Source organism: Eubalaena glacialis, chromosome 10 (genome assembly GCF_028564815.1).
Source record: "Eubalaena glacialis isolate mEubGla1 chromosome 10, mEubGla1.1.hap2.+ XY, whole genome shotgun sequence".
NCBI classification, from domain to species: domain Eukaryota; kingdom Metazoa; phylum Chordata; class Mammalia; order Artiodactyla; family Balaenidae; genus Eubalaena; species Eubalaena glacialis.
In genome coordinates, this window is record NC_083725.1 from 70489381 (window position 1) to 70510571 (window position 21191).

The 21191-nt window shown below is 44.7% G+C and overlaps 1 protein-coding gene across 1 annotated transcript in view; it reads left to right on the forward strand.

Moving 5' to 3' along the window:
• The first annotated feature begins 929 nt into the window (after window positions 1–929).
• Window positions 930–21191, forward strand: part of CLPB (ClpB family mitochondrial disaggregase) — a 146394-nt gene continuing 126132 nt past the window's right edge. Inside the window, exons 1-2 of the mRNA XM_061202895.1 lie at window positions 930–1389; window positions 4818–4869. Coding sequence (XP_061058878.1) covers window positions 987–1389; window positions 4818–4869 — 455 coding nt within the window. The 5' untranslated portion in view covers window positions 930–986. The remainder of the gene's footprint in view (window positions 1390–4817; window positions 4870–21191) is intronic.

Consider the following 21191-nt stretch of genomic DNA (forward strand, 5'->3'; position numbering starts at 1 on the left):
TACTGGAGAAAGACAATAAACAAAACAAATAAGTATTTAGTATGTCAGGTGGTTAAGTGCTATGAAGAAAAAGTAGGCAGGATAAGAAAGACAGGGGAAGGAAGATTGCTAATTTAAATAGAGTCATCTGGGAAGGCTCTGATACTGTGAAGTAAGTGCAGGAGCTGGAACTGGCATAAAGAAGAGCTTCCTCCTTTGCCTACCTGTGGGTTCACTCTGGAGAAGAGAGGGCAGGTTGGGGGTGCAGGGAGTCAGAAGACTTGAGCTTTATTTATTGATTTACTGACAAATCCTTTCACTTTTGAGCCTAAATTTCCTTCCCTGTATACGGGAATTATAGTCCTTGCCCAGGTTCCCATATGCAGCTACCATGAGGATGAGATGAGATAGCCCATGTGAAAGCCCTTTGAAAATAAGACAAGCAAGATTAGGCGTCAGCTTTTCAGCCGAAAGGAAGTCTGTGTAGGAAAAGAAAAGGAATTCCTATTTCAGGTGCACCAGTTACCTAGATATCTTTTTGAAAAGCAGTCCCAGGCTGAAAAGAGATATAGGCTAAAAGAAATAAACATAAGTTTCATAATTGGCCTTCGCTGAAGATTCCTGTTTAATTTTCAACAGTTAGAAATTGCGTCAGACGTTTTAACTGAACTTGGAAAGCGGCTCTGGAATTCCAACCTTAACTCTTGATCGCCGCGCCCCTACTTGGTTGTTTCCCTTCTTGCCACGCCCCCCCGCCCGATCTCCATTTCCCAACATGCCTCGGGCTCCCTTAAGTCGTCAGTCATTCTGGCGCAAGTTCCAGAGCCTTCTGGGAAATGTAGTTTATTTTTTCCTCCTCTGCGTCAAGATCTAGGGCTGTGGACTACCACTCCCGTGAAGTAGTGCGTAATTCCACTACGCGGCGTCTTCGAACGCGCCGCGGCAGCCATGTTGGACGTGGCCAGCACAGGGGCCGGCACCAGGGGGTTATCGAAGCAGCTGTCACGATGCTGGGGTCCCTGGTGTTGAGGAGAACAGCGTCGGCGCCGCGGCTACTCCTCCAGCTGCTTAGGTCCCCATCGCTCCGGAGCCGTGGGAGTGCCACCGACCGGAGTGTGACCACCGAGGGACGCGGGGAGCCTCAATGGCTGAGGGCAGCCATCGGGGGGCGCCCTGGAACATCGCCGGCCTTACTCACCAGAGGAGGGGCAGCCACTGGGGGGAGCCAGAGAGGAGGTACCGAGACCCCCTGCCTCGCAGCCGCCACGTGGGGACGCCTTCCTAGCCCCGAAGACACTCTGCCTGGACAGGACTGCTGGAACGGGGTCCTCAACAGGGCCGGAATGGGCGTGTGGGCGCTGGCGACGGTGCTGGTGGTACACTGTTACAGCAAGAGCCCGTCCAACAAGGGTGATTATCGGGACAGTATGGGTTTGTGGAAGTGAGAGGCGGGAGGAGTGTCCTGACTCCTTATGTTTGGAGGGTGGGAGTTGCATATAGATTTAGACCACCGGAGCCTCAGTCCTGGTAGGACCTGGACATCATCAGGTCATAGAGCAGGCCGAAGAGTTCAGTGTCTCTGAGTTGTATAATTTCCCAAATTGTACAACTATTATTGTATAATAATACAGTTATTACAGGTCAGCCTCCCTTTTTTGAGCATCACTTTGTCCATCTGTACAATGGGAGCATTTTCTCTACCGTATCGCCTGGTTCAGTTCCTCTTTTAAGAGGTCTCCAAGGAACCGCGCGTGTTTTAAGGGCAACCATTAGATGATTTAGAGAAGTTGCCCTCCCTAAGGTGGCCTAAGAAAGGAAGAGGAGACTTGGTTTCAATGCCAGCTTTGGCCCTGCTCGCCCCTTGCTCCTCTCTAGCTTCAGTTTCCCCACTTATACAGTGAAGGATGATGTCTCAGTACTCTTACAGTGCTGTTATTTTGACTCTTCTTGGAGTTCAGCAGCGTGGGTGTATCCATCAGGGAGACTCCTAAGGTTTTGCTGTGCCTGGTCTCAGGTGTGAGGTGATCTTGCTATGTGGGGCAGTTGGCAGGAGAAGGAAGACAAGGAAGTGGCTCTGTAGATCCCCGGAGCAACCATGGGGGCTGGCTGACCCAGGTTGGCATTCCCCCTGGGTGCATGGAGCTGAGCAGGGACTGGGAGAGCAGGCAGAGAGCTAGACTTCTGGCCTACGTGAGTCCAACTACTCAGGTTCTCAGCTTTTCCTCAAGGGAGAAGACTAAGGCATGGTGTTCCTACATTCCATGCATCCCAAGCTCTGAGATTTTGGACCAAGAGGAGGGACTCCCTTGACATTCATTTGTTTATTCAGCAGATGTGACCAGCTATAAAGGAAGGGCCTTGGATGGGGAGTAAGGACACCTGGGATCTTGTTTTGGTTCTACCTCTAACTCCCATTGTGACTTTGGAGTTTTGCTCCTCCTCACTGGTCCTCTGTTTTCTCATCTACAAAATGAGGGTGTTGAAATAGAACCCCTAAGGGCTCTTCTAGCTTGGGCATGCTATGATTCTATTACTTCCAATATTTTTATGAATACTCTGTGTGTGCTTACTTTGGAGCTTGATGTAGAACTCCTAACTTAACACAATGCCAGTTAAGGGGACAGTGCAGGCAGTTAGACCTGTGGGTTTGGTGAGTGGTCTGACAGTGTGTTGTTGGGGGATCAGAAGGCCAGCAGGGTCAGGAAAGCCTTCCTGAATGATTGGAGACCTTCCTGGAGGATGGGGAATTTGAACTTGAGTTCCGAAGGATAAGGCAAAGATGAAAAGGAGAGTGAATATTGTGAGCTCCATGAGAGCAGCGAGTGCATCTTGATATTTTCAGGTTGATGCCAGCTACCTTCCTTAATACTTTCACGTTGTTTGTCCACCATAGTCTCTGGTATTTAGTGTAGGTACTTAGTAAATGTACCTTGAGATGGTTTGTATTCTACGCAGAGGTTTCCGGGAACAAAGATAAAGTAGTCGCAGGTCAGCTTGGCATGTATAGAGGCTAGCAGAGTGTCCAGCCTGGTTGGAGGACAGGGGGTCTTTGGAATGAGGTGAGAGCAGATGGAGTGGGGTCTGGATATCAGGCATGAGGGTTTGGAAAGGTTGGAATTCTCCTGTAGGCAATGGAAAGTTGATGAGCAGGGAATGTTCCGAGGCCAGTATGTTTAGAAGGATGGGGGGAAGGTGTCCAAGGTCTTGCCTTAGAGCTTTTGGGGGGCTCCAGATTGGACTTTGTGGCGTGTGAACCCCAGCAAAGAGACTAGGGTCTGTTCACCAAAATAGATAATGACCAAAACCATGACCAGTTCAATCCTTCTGACCTGCCAGTTACCCTGTCTCCTTTGAGTTGTAAGCTGAGACCCTCAGCGCAGCACAGTCATTACTGCCCTTTAGGAGCCAGGAGGCCCTGGTTCTGATCTCAGCTCATTCCTCACTCCCTCTGTGACCTTGCAGAGGCCACTTCTTCTTGAAGACTGAGGGGAGCGTGGATACAGCAATATCTGAGGAAGGCTTGTTTCCCTTCTAGCTAGGGGCTGCCCAAGCATGCCTGGGTGTGTGTTGGGAGAACAACTGGGGAAGGTAACCAAGGAAGACCTGGCCCTGCAGTCTAGGCCAGGAGGTGAGGTGAAGGCATATGCATAGGTCTGAACCACAGAACTGATTTGTATATGCATGATAAGGTGGATATTGTACACATGAGGAAACTGAGGCTCAGGAGGTTAGGTAAGTTAGCCAGGTCATACAGAAAGTAAGTGGCAGAGTTAGGACTGGAGCCCGAGTCTGCTCCTTCCACCCTGCTCCAGTGCTTCCTCTCATGTTTTACTGGGTGACTCTCTTGGCTGGACTGAGAGCTCCTTGAGGCAGGGATGGGTACGAGTCTGTCCAGTGCCCATCAGTGGAGCTCAGGACCAGCTGGGCTCAAAGTGTTCCACCGGCCCAGGAAAGAATTGTGCCTCTACTGACTTTTGAGTTTTTTCGAGCCAGGCAGCTTTTCCTTATGGCCACAAGGTGGTGCCAACAGCCTACAGGCTGTCCAGGCCAGGCCAGACTTAACATTGCCTTTCTGCTAGGCCTGGTGATTCCTAAAGGATCGATTGGAACCCTCTGCTTTGGATCTCCCTTTGTTGGGCTTGGCACTTGGGTGTTTGCAGATTTTTCAGCCATTATTTCATTTCTTTAGCATCCTTGTGAGGCCGTCAGGGCAGGGATTACTGTCTCTGCTTTATAGTCAGGGAAGCTGGGGTTGAGAGGGAGAGGGGCTGCCATAGCACATGGTGAATAGCGGGCAGAGTGTATTGGAGCCTGGCCTCCTGGTCGAGGCTGTCTCCACTCTCAGGGGGGCCCACATCCCTGCCTGCTCCTCCCTATCCTGTCCCTCTTGCTGGGCTTGTGACCTGTGACATCAAGATTCAAAACTAGGCTGAGAAACTGAAGTTGGGGGAGAAAGTGGGGCAAGGTAGGGGGATGATTAATAACAACAGTGATAATCACATAAACCTGCAGAGCTTTATAGCTAATGAAGAGTGAAGGAGTTCACACACTGATTACTGTAGGCCACACGTGGTACTAACACGTTATTTGGATCACCTTTGTGATGAGAGTTAAGCGTTTGGGCTCTAATAGAAAGATGTGGAAGGCAAGTTGTTAACAGAGGCTACCACATAGGCAGGGGATGACTAGCTTTCTCTTTGTATATCTTGGCATCCTTTCACTTGCTAAAGCCCATGTTTCTGAAGTGCCTCCACTTCCACTGTCTTACTGGGCCCTCCAGGCAGCCCTGAGGGGTAGGTCCTGGCCAGGGATTTGACCAGTGCCCCCTCTCTCTTCAGATGCAGCCCTGATGGAAGCTGTTCGAGCCAACAATGTCCAAGAAGTTAGCAGGTGAGTGTCATACCCCAGGCCTTGCTCTCCCGCGCAGGAGGGCTGAGCAGGATGGGCCCCTTGCTCTGGTGGTGGCTCTGCCTTGGAGGAAATCCTCACAGTCAGTTGGGAACTGAACCCTGTGGCTTCCTTGTAGTCACCAAGTCACTTGGGCTTCTTTGGCCCAGGTCAACCCTTAGATATTTTAAGGTAGAGAATCAGTCCCTGTGTCTTTTTTCTGGCCCCAAACGTCCCCGGATCCTTTGGCTGTTTTGTTCTTTGAAGGGTGTGGTTTGGAGTTCCTGTACATCCTGTAGGTTCTTCAATGAATCTTCCAGTTTATTCTTGTTTCTCTGTGGGATCGGTCACTTGTAATTGCTTGTTGCCTGGATGGTGTGCAGGTGGGCACCAGTGGAGAGGCTTGGAGATTTGAGAGGGAGCTGGAAGAGACCTTTCTGCCAGAGCAGCCTGCGTGCAGGGCTGGGTGCACATGCTGGGCCCCTGCCCAGGGGCTGACTGCATTTCTAGCCTCCCTGGCTCAGCTGTTCTCCTAGTGACCACTGGTCAGTTAGATCTGAGACTTGTTCTTGCTCAGGGACAGGACTTGACTCGGGCCTCAGCCTGGTGCCCAGGGCAGGGCAGAGTCTGTGTTCTGGACAGATGCTCAGACGTAGGGCATCAGTATGGGGCTGTTGTTTAGGGGCAGAGGCTTCATTCTTGGTGAAACTAGTGGCCCACATTAGGCCTAACTTTGGCCATTTTTTTGCCTTTTGTATAGAGCTAGGTGGCCATAGGACACCCTCCCTTCCCTGCCACCATGTCCACATTTTAAACAGGAAGTCAGGTGTTTGGAGAGGCTGTCACTGCACCCAGCGCTGCACACCCGTTGGTGCTCTTCCTCACTCCAGTTGCCTGAACATACAAGAAAGTGTTGAAAGGCAGTCACAGCCCCCATCAAGACTTACTGCTTTGATTCCTTTTCATTTTATCTGCAGCATTATTATTGATTCTCAAGGGTGCTTTTGAGTATTAATGTTCAAGGCTTAGTTTTTAATAAACCACTTTTGGAAGTATGGGCTGGGAGTTGTTTTGTAGCCAAATAAATATGATGGAGCAATAGTTTAATAAACATGCAATGATGCATCTTTAAAACCAAGCACAGATGTCAGCTTGTTGTTACAAGAGCCATTCATAACTGCAGGCAGTGCGTGGCCAGAAACAGATGAGCCTCGTTTCCTTCTGCTGCAGTACAATGGCATGAGGGGGCGGAAAGTGGCTGTGCCCCGTCCTTTAAGGCCTTTGCTGACCCTTTAATCACCTGTTGATGACTGCTGAGGTAACTGCTGCCAGGCTGCTGCTTTCCTCTGGCGAGCCAGTATAGGCAGTGCATTTACAGAGCAGCAGTGCTGTGAATCCACCTTTCCATCACCTAGGGGAGGCTGAGTTTACCCTGTTCCATTGAGCCCCAAGGGTTGATTGATTTAGCTCTTTCAAATACACATTTTTCTCATTAGCAGGTAAACCCCTGCCCCAAAATTACAGGAAGTGATTGAATTTATGTTGTGTGTATGATTCAGAACATTCATCCTTGCCTGTGTGGATAGGGTCTGTAGGGACTTTCCTGTGTGTCACCAGTCTCTAACCTGCCTTCCTCCTGCCTCCTCTTGTCCTATCTCTCTTGGTCATGATGACTCAATCAGAATCTCCCTTCACCCCTCGTGAGGGGGTCAGAGATGAGCAAGGCACAGACCCTGCCCCTCAGAACTGACAATCTCCCCCCTCCACCACCACCTGGTCTCAAGGAAACAAACATGTAACCTACCAATCACAGTTTTTCCCACTCAGAGAGCTAGACCTACAGGTAGGGGTGGGGAGAGCCCAACCACCCTTGCTAGAAGGAAGCTTTCTTGAATTCCTACCGCAGGTCCTTGTTTAGCCTTTTTACGCCCTAGACTCTGCACAGGTGCTTAACGCTACCCCTAATTTCTTCCTCTGTGTGTCCTGGTCTTTAGTTCTGCCCAACAGACCTGCTGATACCAGGATAGAATTCCATTCTCAATTTAAAAAAAATATTTACTATAGTTTATACGTGGTTGGGTCACCATGTGTATGATGTGTGGTTAAATCAGTATTTGGAATAAAACTCAGACCTGGTAATAATATTGTCCTCTACCCTCCTTTCCTCCTTGCCCTCTCTGGATTCTATGCTGTGTGTGTCTCTGCCTTGATGGCCCCCTACCTTCCGCTGGCCCCAGAGCCTTGGGAGAGCTCTGGACAGTGAAGGGCAGCAATCTGAAGCTCTTCTGCTCAGAGGCGGGAAATTTCATCATCCTCTTTAAGGATACTCTGGAATCTGCAGTTCCTAGGTTCTAGGTGTGGGCCCTCCACACAGATGGCTCTCTGTACACGGTGCTCATTACCCTCTGCTTAAAGCCTCCCAGCGTCAGCTCAAGTCCTACAGCCCTTGTGAAGACTTCCTTGACTCCTCCCAGCTGAGTGTGATCTGCCCGTTGCCCCACACCTGCCTGCTGGTCTGGGAAGGTACGTGGGTCATCTAGGAAGAGCCGTGTTAGCCATGGCAGGAGAGGAATCCTTTGCTCGAAGAAAGGTTGGAGGTCAGGTGGGAGAAGCAGGGCTGAACATCAGGACTGAGGAGGCACTCAGCCCATGAACAGGAAAACCAGTGCGGTTCCCATGCTGCCCAAATCAGGAACAGATGAGGAATCCTCATGCAGCAAGCCAGCAGCTCTGGACAGCCACCTGAAGTGTGGGCACTGTTGACCTGTTTGTTTGTTTGTTTTTTTAAAATGTATTTATTTATTTATTTATTTATGGCTGTGTTGGGTCTTCGTTTATGTGCGAGGGCTTTCTCTAGTTGCGGCGAGCAGGGGCCACTCTTCATCGCGGTGCGCGGGCCTCTCACTATCGCGACCTCTCTTGTTGCGGAGCACAGGCTCCAGACGCGCAGGCTCAGTAGTTGTGGCTCACGGGCCCAGTTGCTCCGCGGCATGTGGGATCTTCCCAGACCAGGGCTCGAACCCGTGTCCCCTGCATTGGTAGGCAGATTCTCAACCACTGCGCCACCAGGGAAGCCCATGTTGACCTGTTTTATGTAGAGCTGGCTAACCGTTTGTGGTATAGGCCTGCCTGGCTAAAGGGGCAGGGAAGGTTCTGCCACTCGCCACACTCTTTTTTATATTAAGAAGGTTTGGGCTAGACTTCACCTTAAACCACTGGATTGTGTGCCTCCCCAGGGCAGGGACAAGGTCTGGTTTCCCACATGTCTTATCCTCTTCTCCAGCACAGTGAAAGTTGGGGAAAGCTGCTTTTTACTGACTTTTCAGCAAACCTGAAACAGGCAATCCAGAGTCTTATTTCCATACTCCCATTGGCTATATCAGAGGAAGGCTGGGTCCCTTTTTCTTCCCGTTGTCCTCGCCTCCTTTCTCCCTGTGTGGCAACTGTTTCCTTCCTCCCCCAAGGCACTTACACCTTGTTAGCAAGTTCAGGTCTGGCTCTTCAGGAGTGGAAGCCCAGGCCTGAGGCCCCTGTCCCACCTGTCAGCAGCATGAGCAGGTGGCACTGCTCCAGGGCTCAGCACAAACCCAAGCCTGGCTTCTGGACTCAGGAACCACTCACTCGAAACCTAGGGCACAGGGCAGTCTGAAGGCACATCTGTCCAACCTCGGGCTGAGCCATGTGAGGAGCTGTCGGGGCTGGCAGATGTGAGGCCTCCTGTTCTCCCAGTGGAGATCACATTTCCTTTCGAACAAACTTGGGCGAAAGACTATACCCCTACCCACTTCCCTTCTCCCGGCAGGGAGCTGGGCCTTTGCTGAATGCTTTTTTTGTTGTTTTTTTGGTTTTTTAAAAATTTATTTATTTTATTTTTGGCTGCGTTGGGTCTTTGTTGCTGCGCACAGACTTTTCTCTGGTTGCGGCGAACGGGGGCTACTCTTTGTTGCGGTGCGCAGGCTTCTCATTGCAGTGGCTTCTCTTGTTGCGGAGCACGGGCTCTAGGTGCGCGGGCTTCAGTAGTTGTGGCTCGCGGGCTCTAGAACGCAGGCTCAGTAGTTGTGGAGCACGGGCTTAGTTGCTCTGCGGCATGTGGGATCTTCCCAGCCCAGGGCTCGAACCCGTGTCCCCTGCATTGGCAGGCAGATTCTTAACCACTGTGCCACCAGGGAAGCCCTCTGCTGAGTGCTTAACTCAGTTGTTTCCATCCGCCCAAGCGCTTTTTAGAAGAAGAATGTCTGATGGTGTCAGTCTTGGACTGCAGACTGCCTGCCCTTTCTCTCCAGGATTCATTTGTTCATTTGACAAAATTTTACTGCACACCTGTCATATGCTGGGTTGTATACTTGGCACAGGGGACATCTGACCACTCATGATTCCTGCCCTCAGTGAAGGAGTCTGGGGAAGACTGTGGTAACACAGTGTGATCACTGCTGAGACAGGAGGCCAGGATATGCCACTAATCAACCTGGGGGACCAGAGAAAATGTCCTAGAGGAAATGACACCTCTCGGACATTTCCTAGTGAAAAAGATTAGAGTCTTAAAATATCAGGAGGGCTTAGCAAATAGAAGGAGAAGGCATTCCAGGTAAAGGGAACAGTGTAAGTGATAGCACTGAGGCAAGAAACAGCCTAGAGTGTGTGGTGAGGAGGGGAAATTATATACTGTTTGGTGTTGCTGGATCACAGCCTGAGGCCAGAAGAGACTGGAGATAGGAAGGGACCTGGTCATGGAGGGCATTGTCCATTTGTCCCTCAGTCACTCGCCTGTCCAGCCTGTCCGTTGTGCCTAGCCCTGAGCTAAATTTGTGTTGGTGGCAACAAAATGAGGAAGGGGAAGCAGTACTTGCTCTGGAGGAGCTCATTGACCCTCTTCTCAGATGAAGAGGGAGCACATGAGTCAAAAATCGAGAACCAGCAAAACAAGGCACAAGTTGCCTAACTTCTGTAAGACTAAGTAACATGGAAATGATAATACCTATAACTTACAGAGTTGTTGAGTGTTCATTATTAATAATAGAATTATTACTTAGTTCAACCAATATATATGAGTGCTTATTAGGAGCTAGGCGTTGGACTGAGTGCTGGAGGTACAGTGGTGAACAAGATTGGCACAGTTCCTGCCCTCTTGGTACTTACAGGCTAACCGGGAGCCAGGTGACGAATTATGCAATTATAATTATGTACTTCAAAGTGATGAACAGTTTGTCTCTTCAACAAATGGTGCTGGGACAACTGGATATCCACATACAAAAAAATGCAGTTGGAGCCCTACCTCACCTATACACAAAAATTAACTCAAAATGGATCATAGACCTAAATGTAAGAGCTAAAACTATAAAACTCTTAGAAGAAAACATAGGATTAAATCTTTGTGACTGTGGGCTAGGCAAAGCCTTCTTAGATAATGGCACCAAAAGCATAGGAAACCAAAGAAAAAATTAGATAAATTGGACTTCATGGAAATTAAAAACATTTGTTTTCAAAGGACACTTTCAAGAAGGTGAAAAGACTCTCCCACAGAAAAGGAGAAAATATTTGCAAATTATATGAGATTTGCATCCAGAATATGTAAAGAACTCTTACAACTCAACAATAAAAAAGTTAACCCAATTTAAAAATGGACAAAGGATCTGAATAGACATTTTTCCGAAAAAGATTTTCAAATGACCAATAAGCGCGTGAAAAGATGCCAAACTTCATTAGCATTAGGGTGATGCTAATCAAAGCTACAATGAGATACCGCTTCTCACCCATTAGGATGGCTGTAATCAGAAAGACATAATAGCAAGTGTTGGTAAGAATGTGGAGAAATTGGAATCCTCATATATTACTGGTGGGAATGTGAAATGGTGTAACTGCTTTGGAAAACAGTTGGCAGTTCTTCAAGATATTAAACATAGAGTTACCTTATGATCCAGCAAGTCTACTCCTAGGTATGTACTGCAGAGAAATGAAAACATGTATATTAATGTACTTGTATATGAACGTTCACAGCAGCATTATTCATAGTAGCCTAAAGAGGGAAACAACTCCAAAGTCTATTAACTGATCAATGGATAAATAAAAATATGGTATAACCATACAGTGATATATTATTTATCAGTACAAAGAAATGAAGTACTGCTAGGTATATGCTACAACATGAATGAACCTTAGAAGCATTATGCTAAGTGAAAGAAGCCAGACACAAAAGACCACATATTATATGATTCAATTTACATAAAATGTCCAGAACAGACAAATCCATAGAGACAAAGTAGATTGGTGATTGCCAAGGCCTGGAGAGGCTGGGGTTGGGAGGGACTAGGAGGTGACTGCTAATGGGTCCAGAGTTTCTTTCTGGGCTAATGAAAATGTTCTGAGGTTAGTAGTCAAGATCACACAACTCTGAATCTACTAAGAACAATTGAGTTGTGTACTTTTAATGGATGGATTTTATGGTATGTGAATTACATCTTTTTTATTTCTCCTTTGTTTTTTTTTAGAGGAGAGTTTTTAAAATATTTATTTATTTAATTTATTTTTTGGCTGTGCCGCATGGCATGTGGGATCTTAGATCCCCGACCAGGGATTGAACCTGTACCCCCTGCAGTGGAAGCACGGAATCCTAACCACTGGACTGCCAGGGAAGTCCTGTGAAATATATCTTAATAAAACTCTTTAAAAAGTGAAGTACAAGACACTTGGGAATCTAACCTTGAGTATAGGAGGGGTTAAGGGTGGGGGTATGTTGTCAGTAAGGCAAAGCATCTGAGTGAGGTTGAAGTGAACTCTGAAGGATGAAGAGAAAACTAGAACATTGTGTTAGAAGGACAGTAGGTAGAAGGCCCTGAGTCAAGCAAAGATGTGAAGGAATTAGAGAAGGCCAGTATGACTGGACTCTAGAGAGTAAGTGGGAGAGGGTGTGAAATAAAGTTGGAAAGTTAAGCAAGGACCATATCACACTGGATCTGTTGGCCAAGTTAATGATTTTTATTTTTACTAAGAACAGTGGGCAGCCATTGAAGAATTTTAAGGTGTGTGTATGTGAGAGAAAGAGAGAGACACATACATGGTGACATGATCTAGATCTGTAATTTTAAAAGATCACTCTGGGTGCTCTGTGGAGAATAGATTGATAGAGCTGTGGTGGATGCAGAAGACCGGTTGAAAGTGACTGGAGTAGTCCAGACCAGAGAGGATGATGGCAGGTGGTGACTTGAAGTAAGATGTCAGTAGCAGAGATGGGGGAGGTAAGCTAGACAGGACTTGGTGATGTGTAGAACAGTGTCAGTACCTGGTATGTAGTAGGTACTCAATATGTGAATCTTGAATGAATGAATGAATGAATAGAATTGGATATGGTTGATTAGGGAGAAGAAGGTGTTAAGAATGAATTTCCGTTTCCTGGCTTGATCAGCTGTGGAGATGCTGTTACCATTCGCTGAGATGAAGATCCTGGAGGAGGACTGGGTTGGAAGAAAAAGATGAGTTCAGTTTTGAACATGCTGAGTTTAACGTTTCAGTGAGATATTCAAGTGGAGAGGTCAACTAAGCAGTTGAGTGGGTCTTTCTGACCCTTCCCGCTATATATATAGCATGCTGCCTCAATGATGGGTTTAGAGATTGTTTTGACATCTTGTTTTGATTTCCGGTTTGATGGTTTCAGACAATAAAGTACTTCATACCAGTTAAAAGTTTTTTACTAGACACCTTTGGAAAAAAGTCTGGTTTGATTTGCAACACAGGAAAGAAGAAAGGGTTGGGTTTTGTTGAAGGCTAAACACATTTATTCTAGCTCTGCATTGATGGCTTGGTTTGGTTCTTGTCCCCAGATGCCCCAGCTTGGGGCTTGAGGCACTTGCTGTCCATGTGCCAGGATTAAGGTGTCCAGAATGTGCTTAGCTACAGTATAGGTAAATGTTCTGCATATTGATCCAGGGATTTTATCTAATTAACAAAAACCCTGGCTGGTAAATACATTTGGCTGTCTCGGGGCCTCAGGGAGGCTGTCTGTCTATTGATTGTTGTATCATTTTGGCTTGATGGGAAGATATTAATGGTGGCATCAGAGCAACCAAAACATCTGACTCTCTTAACCAGTAAATACATAAATGTTCTTGTGGCTTGCAGTAGGTTGAAACAAAAGCTTTATCCTAGACCAAAGGTCAAGGCCTAACTGGCATCACTCTTGTAATTTGATGCTTGTTGAGAGCGTTTTTTTGAATGCTAGGGCATAACCCACACAGGTTTTTTTGAATTCTGGGATGTTGGAAGGCAGCATAATGTTACAGAAAGAATACAAAGTTTTTAGGATTAGAAGACCTGGGTTCCCATAATTCAAAAAGAGTCATGTACCACATTGTTCATTGCTGCACTATTTACAGTAGCCAGGACATGGAGGCAACCTAAGTATCCATCGACAGATGAATGGATAAAGAAGATGTGGCACATATATACAATGGAATATTACTCAGCCATAAAAAAAACCGAAATTGAGTTATTTGTAATGAGGTGGATGGACCTAGAGTCTGTCATACAGAGTGAAGTAAGTCAGAAAGAGAAAAACAAATACCGTATGCTAACACATATATATGGAATCTACCAAAAAAAAAAAAAAAGGTTCTGAAGAACCTAGGGGCAGGACAGGAATAAAGACGCAGATGTAGAGAATGGACTTGAGGACATGGGGAGGGGGAAGGGTAAGCTGGGACAAAGTGAGAGAGTGACAGGTATATATATATACACTATCAAATATAAAATAGATAGCTAGCTAGTGGGAATCAGCCACATAGCACAGGTAGATCAGCTCTGTGCTTTGTGACCACCTAGAGGGGTGGAGTAGGGAGGGTGGGAGGGAGACGCAAGAGGGAGGGGATATGGGGATACATGTATACGTATAGCTGATTCACTTTGTTATACAGCAGAAACTAACACAACATTGTAAAGCAATTATACTCCAATAAAGATGTTAAAAAAAAAATAACGGCTAGCAGTAATTGAATACTTGCAATGTGCCTGGCACAATTCTAAGCTCTTTAACTATATGCTTATAACAATCCTAAGAGATAGGTATCATTACCTCCACTTTATAGATAAGGAAACAAGAACAGAGAGTCAGGAAGAAGGCCAGCAGAGACAGGATTTAAACCTAGACCGTCTAGTCGCTGTATTACCCTGGAATTACTAAGTTCATTATTATTCAGGAGACAGAATCAGTCGCTGATAGAAAAGTTACTAAAGTTTGACTGAAGTTATTAAAGTTTGCCACTGAATTTGTCACTAAATAGCTGGCTTGGATTTTAGAGAGAAGAGCAGTATGTATTTAAAATATATTACAAACTTCATCTGTTAACATCGTCACGTAACTTTGAAGATGATATTTTTTATTTAAAATAGCACTGTCAGAAATTAATTCTCAGTGGTTCTCTTATATAAATAATTGGCATTAAAGTGAAGATTATTAAATAAAAAAAACAAGACCTGGGTTCCACTTCTGTCACAGTAACTGCCTCTATGACCCTTAGTAGGTCATAGACCCTCCCTTTTTGAATCTTAGTTTCCAAATCTTGTTAATGGGCTTCCCACTGAGAACTTTGAAATATAATTCTCAGGGTTAAGCTCTACAGAAAAAACTGAGCCCTTTGGGGAGGGTCCAAATCACACACTAAAACTCCAGGGCTTGCTCAAGTGGGCCTTCACCAAACAAACAATTTTGCAGAGTGGTGCAGGGCCTGGCACCTTTTCTGAGGTGTGGACTTACTGAGTCTCTGGTTGCTTGCTTACTGGTGATGGAAAGCAACTGGGGAAGATTGGGTTAGCAGCTTTTTATGAACTTCAAGAGTAGGTGAGTTGTGGAAACAGCCAGTCAGCTGCTGAGAACCCCAGCAGAGTCAGGTGGTTGGCCAAGCCCAGGAGCAGAGAACAGCCAGGGCTTACTGGGGTGGCTTGGGGGAAGGAGGGATGCCCCTGAAGGGGAGCCCAGCCCTGGGATTGAGCCTCTAGTGCTGGCCCCACTGCTTCTTGGCTGTATGGCCTTGAGCTGGCAGTCCCTTAACTTCCTCAGTGACCTCGACTGTAAGATAACTTGCCAGGCCACCCTCCCAGGATCTCGTGAGAATTCCAGGCAGGTGAACTCTTGTGGTATAGAAAATTACCCATCCTTTGGGTCATCAGTGTCACGTCCTCCAGGAAGCCTTCCCTAGCCCTCCAGGTACTTGTATACTACTTCCTCTGTGATAGCACTTATCACCCTCTTTTAGGATGGGTCATCTGTTTCCTTCCCTCCCTCCCTCCCTCCCTCCCTCCCTCCCTCCCTCCCTCCCTCTCTCTCTCTCTCTCTCTCTCTCACACACACACACACACAGTACTGTGAGTTTTGGAGGTGGGAGACAATTGCTGTGTTATTCATCTCTGTTCATGTAAACAGTTAACAAATACTTATTGAGAATTGTAGAAGTGTTTGGTGAATGGTAAGAGTTAGGCAGACGTTAATAGTTATTTACAGTCATAATAAACCTGTAAATGGAGGAAACCTGTAAATGGAGGAACTGACATCCCCTAGGAAAAAAATAAAAATGGTGAATTAGTTCAGTCATTTATTCATTCAACAAATAGTGCCTACTGTGTGCTGGCACTGTGCTAGGCCCTGATGGATCGGTGGTTAAGCCAAAAATGTACAGACCTCACCTCATGAAGCTTAAAGCCTAGTCAGATGTTAATCATGCAAATATGAAATTACAACTGTGACAAATGCTGCAAAGGAATGGTATGGAGAATCCTGAGTGCCTCTGAGAGATTTCCTCTGGTCAGGGAAAGCTTCCCAGAGGAAGCTTGAGTCCGAAGTGAAGGAGAGGAAGAATTAACCTAGGTGAAGAAGGATAAAAAGAGCTTTTCTGGCAGAAGGAACTTTTGTTTATAGAGGCCCCGTGGCAGGAGGAACAACAGCAAGTGTGAAGGACTGAAAAAGGCTGATGGGACGGCAGCTCAGAGGGGGGTGCCAGGAGCTTAGAGAATAAGCAGGTCTTGCAAGGCATTGGAGGCTGTCTATAGTAAGGAGCTTTGTCTTATTCTAACAGCAGTGACAGCTGAGTTGGGGGCGGCGCAGGGGTGGTTGAGAGGGGATTGATGTGCTCAGCTGCTCAGCAACCATTCTTTTTTTTTTTTTTTTTTTTTTAATTCCTAGGTATTTTATTCTTTTTGTTGCAATGGTGAATGGGATTGTTTCCTTAATTTCTCTTTCTGATCTTTCGTTGTTAGTGTATAGGAATGCAAGAGATTTCTGTGCATTAATTTTGTATCCTGCAACTTTACCAAATTCATTGATTAGCTCTAGTAGTTTTCTGGTGGCATCTTTAGGATTCTCTATGTATAGTATCATGTCATCTGCAAACAGTGACAGTTTTACTTCTTCTCCAATTTGGATTCCTTTTATTTCTTTTTCTTCTCTGACTGCCGTGGCTAGTCCAAAACTGTGTTGAGTGATAGTGGTGAGAGTGGACAACCTTGTCTTTTTCCTGATGTTAGAGGAAATGCTTTCAGTTTTTCACCATTGAGAATGATGTTTGCTGTGGGTTTGTCATATATGGCCTTTATTATGTTGAGGTAGGTTCCCTCTATGCCCGCTTTCTGGAGAGTTTTTATCATAAATGGGTGTTGAATTTTGTCAAAAGCTTTTTCTGCATCTATTGAGATGATCATATGGTTTTTATTCTTCAGTTTGTTAATATGGTGTATCACATTGATTGATTTGCGTATACTGAAGAATCCTTGCATCCCTGGGATAAATCCCACTTGATCATGGTGTATGATCCTTTTAATGTGTTGTTGGATTCTGTTTGCTAGTATTTTGTTGAGGATTTTTGCATCTATATTCATCAGTGATATTGGTCTGTAATTTTCTTTTTTTGTAGTATGTTTGTCTGGTTTGGGTATCAGGGTGATGGTGGCCTCATAGAATGAGTTTGGGAGTGTTCCTTCCTCTGCAAATTTTTGGAAGAGTTTGAGAAGGATGGGTGTTAGCTCTTCTCTAAATGTTTGATAGAATTCACCTGTGAAGCCATCTGGTCCTGGACTTTTGTTTGTTGGAAGATTTTTAATCATTTTCAATTTCATTACTTGTGATTGGTCTGTTCGTATTTTCTATTTCTTCCTGGTTCAGTCTTGGAGGGTTATACCTTTCTAAGAATTTGTCCATTTCTTCCAGGTTGTCCATTTTATTGGCATAAAGTTGCTTGTGGTAGTCTCTTAGGATGCTTTGTATTTCTGCAGTGTCCATTGTAACTTCTCCTTTTTCTAATTTTATTGGTTTGAGCCCTCTCCCTCTTTTTCTTGATGAGTCTGGCTAAAGGTTTATCAATTTTGTTTATCTTCTCAAAGAACCAGCTTTTAGTTTATTGATCTTTGCTGTTGTTTTCTTTGTTTCTATTTCATTTATTTCTGCTCTGATATTTATGATTTCTTTCCTTCTACTAACTTTGGGTTTTGTTTGTTCTTCTTTCTCTAGTTCCATTAAGTGTAAGGTTAGATTGTTTATTTGAGATTTTTCTTGTTTCTTGAGGTAGGATTGTATTGCTATAAACTTCCCTCTTAGAACTGCTTTTGCTGCATCCCATAGGTTTTGGATCGTCATTTTTTTTTGTCATTTGTCTCTAGGTATTTTTTGATTTCCTCTTTGATTTCTTCAGTGATCTCTTGGTTATTTAGTAACATATTGTTTAGCCTCCATGTGTTTGTGTTTTTTAAGTTTTTTTCCCTGTAATTTCTAATCTCATAGTGTTGTGGTCGGAAAAGATGCTTGATATGATTTCAAGTTTCTTAAATTTACCAAGGCTTGATTTGTGACCCAAGATATGATCTATCCTGGAGAATGTTCCGTGTGCACTTGAGAAGAAAGTGTAATCTGCTGTTTTTGGATGGAATGTCCTATAAATATCAATTAAATCTATCTCGTCTATTGTGTCATTTAAAGCTTGTGTTTCCTTATTAATTTTCTGTTTGGATGATCTGTCCATTGGTGTAAGTGAGGTGTTAAAGTCCCCCACTATTATTGTGTTACTGTCGATTTCCTCTTTTATAGCTGTTAGCATTTGTCTTATGCATTGAGGTGCTCCTATGTCGGTTTCCTCTTTTATAGCTGTTAGCATTAGTCTTATGTATTGAGGTGCTCCTATGTCAGGTGCATATATATTTATAATTGTTATATCTTCTTCTTGGATTGATCCCTTGATCATTATGTAGTGCCCTTCCTTGTCTCTTGTAATAGTCTTTATTTTAAAGTCTGTTATATCTGATATGAGTATTGCTACTCCAGCTTTCTTTTGATTTCCACTTGCATGGAATATCTTTTTCCTTCCCCTCACTTTCAGTCTGTATGTGTCCCTAGGTCTGAAGTGGGTCTCTTGTACACAGCATATTTATGGGTCTTGTTTTTGTATCCATTCAGCGAGCCTTTGTCTTTTGGTTGGAGCATTTAATCCATTCACATTTAAGGTAATTATTGATATGTATGTTCCTATTACCATTTTCTTAATTGTCTTGGGTTTGTTTTTGTAGGTACTTTTCTTCTCTTGTGTTTCCCACTTAGAGAAGTTCCTTTAGCATTTGTTGTAGAGCTGGTTTGGTGGTGCTGAATTCTCTTAGCTTTTGCTTGTCTGTAAAGCTTTTGATTTCTCTGTCGAATCTGAATGAGATCTTTGCTGGGTAGAGTAATCTTGGTTGTAGGTTCTTCCGTTTCATCACTTTAAATATATCATGCCATTCCCTTCTGGCTTGTAGAGTTTCTGCTGAGAAATCAGTTGTTAACCTTATGGGAGTTCCCTTGTATGTTATTTGTCATTTTTCCCTTGTTGCTTTTAATAATTTTTCTTTGTCTTTAATTTTTTTCAATTTGATTACTCTGTGTCTCGGTGTGTTTCTCCTTGGGTTTATCCTGCCTGGGACTCTCTGTGCTTCCTGGACTTAGGTGCCCATTTCCTTTCCCATGTTAGGGAAGTGTTCGACTATAATCTCTTCAAATATTTTCTTGGGTTCTTTCTCTCTCTCTTCTCCTTCGGGGACCCCTATAATGCGAATGTTGGTGCGTTTAATGTTGTCCCAGAGGTCTCTTAGGCTGTCTTCATTTCTTTTCATTCTTTTTTCTTTATTCTTTTCTGTGGCAGTGAATTCCACCATCCTGTCTTCCAGGTCACTTATCCATTCTTCTGCCTCAGTTATTCTGCTATTGATTCTTTCTAGTGTATTTTTCTTTTCAGTTATTGTATTGTTCATCTTTGTTTGTTCTTTAATTCTTCTAGGTGTTTGTTCTTTAATTCTTCTAGGTCTTTGTTAAACATTTCTTGCATCTTCTCGATCTTTGCCTCCATTCTTTTTCTGAGGTCCTGGATCATCTTCACTATCATTATTCTGAATTCTTTTTCTGGAAGGTTGCCTATCTCCACTTCATTTAGTTGTTTTTCTGGGGTTTTATCTTGGTCCTTCATCTGGTACATAGTCCTCTGCCTTTTCATCTTGTCTGTCTTTCTGTGAATGTGGTTTTCATTCCACAGGCTGCAGGATTGTAGTTCTTCTTGCTTCTGCTGTCTGCCCTCTTCAGCAACCATTCTGACTGCTGAGAAACATTAGGAACCAATCTGAGTGCCTACCAGCTTGTGTGTGCCAGCATCTTCTTGGGCACTGATCTAGCCACGGAGGCAGTGAGACCACAAAACTGCAGTCCTCCAGGGCTCCCCAGCAGGGGCAGCTGTCAGGCTGTATCTCCCCACCACCATTGCTGTGGCCCAAGTGCTTCTTCACCAAAGTCCCAGCTCAATCATGGCCATAACACAAATCCTATCAGCATGACTGGAACCAGTTGGATTTTTTCCCATGGAGTTTTCCTGGAAACTGAGGAACATAGAGAAATCTAAGAATATTAAAAATAGTCAAACTAATATGTTACTGGGCTTACCATATTCACTTTAGCAGTTTGCCTCACAGTTCTGCTCTCTCTGTCCTGTTTGAAAAGCCTCCTCAGAAAATCTGACTTTTGAACTTTAAGGCTCTTCTGCATCCTGCTTCCTTCCCTCTCCTCCCTTTGGAGCAGTGGTCCCAGGCCCAAAGTCCTCCTAAGGCCGTAAGTGGTTCTCTTCTTGTGACTCTGTCAGTGGGTTTGCTGGAGAGGTTTTCATATCACTGGCAGGAATCCTGTCAGTAAGGAATTCAGAATCTGAGAAAACAAGGTTTGATTCCCAGCTGTCAGACTGAGAAAACAAGGTTTGGATCCCAGCTGTGCCATTTGTTAGCTCTGTGACCTTGGGAAAGTAGCCTAACCTCTCTAGCCTTAGATTTTTCAGCTGCAAAGTGGGATGATGATTGACCTACCTCACACCTTTGCTGTGAGTATTAAATGAGAAAATTAAATGAGAAAAACCAGCGAGTGCTGTGCCTAGCACATACCAGGTGCTCAGTACAAAGTAGGTGTTGTTTTTGAGTGTTGTTAATTACACTAAGTGTTTGCCCCTGAACTAGCAAAATAAATTAAGATAATGGACAGGATTTTCTGGATAATCTGTTTTTACCCTCTACATTTTTCTTAAGCTCCTAGTGTGCATTCAGAGACCCCAGCGAATGAACACAAGGTAAATGGATACTAAGGTGGAGCAAAAAGACACCCAGCCTGTCATGCTTAGTTTTACTACATTTTTTTAGAACCCATGTATATTCAGAGTTTTGTTTAATGTTTATAGCATATTACTTTGACAACATACTTTTGTATATTTTTTACATATATTTGTTGTATATGTATATTATAAAGCACATAAAATAATAATATTTTAATAACATTATTAACTATTACTAATAGTGACCAATGTTTATTGAATGCCTTTTTTGAGATAGGCATTATGTGAGACTTAAATCACTAAATCCTTACAACTGTGCAAGTAGTATAGCCCCATTTCATAGATGATGAAACAGAAATTTGGATGGCTTGAGTAATTTACCCAAAGTCACCCCCTTGGAAGTGACCCACCGCTTCATTCTTCAGATGAGGAGGCTGTGAGGCCCGAAGCAGAATGGAGCTTGCCTGGGTCACAGTTTCTTCCCAGCACTTTTCCAGGCTCAGGGAGATATTTTGTAGCTCAACAGAGAACCATTTCAGTCTGCCTTACTGGGAGTCTATAAGGTTCCTGAAGATAAATGTCAAATCTAGATCCCTTATCTGTCCTGCCCTCAACTCTGCTCTTCATTGACAGGCCCCACCCCACCCCTGCATTCCTCCCAGCCAAGCCGGCTCCCCTCTGTCGCAAGAACCCCCATTCCAGTCAGAACTGGCTTCTCTAGCCCTGAACACGCAGCTTACTTCTTCC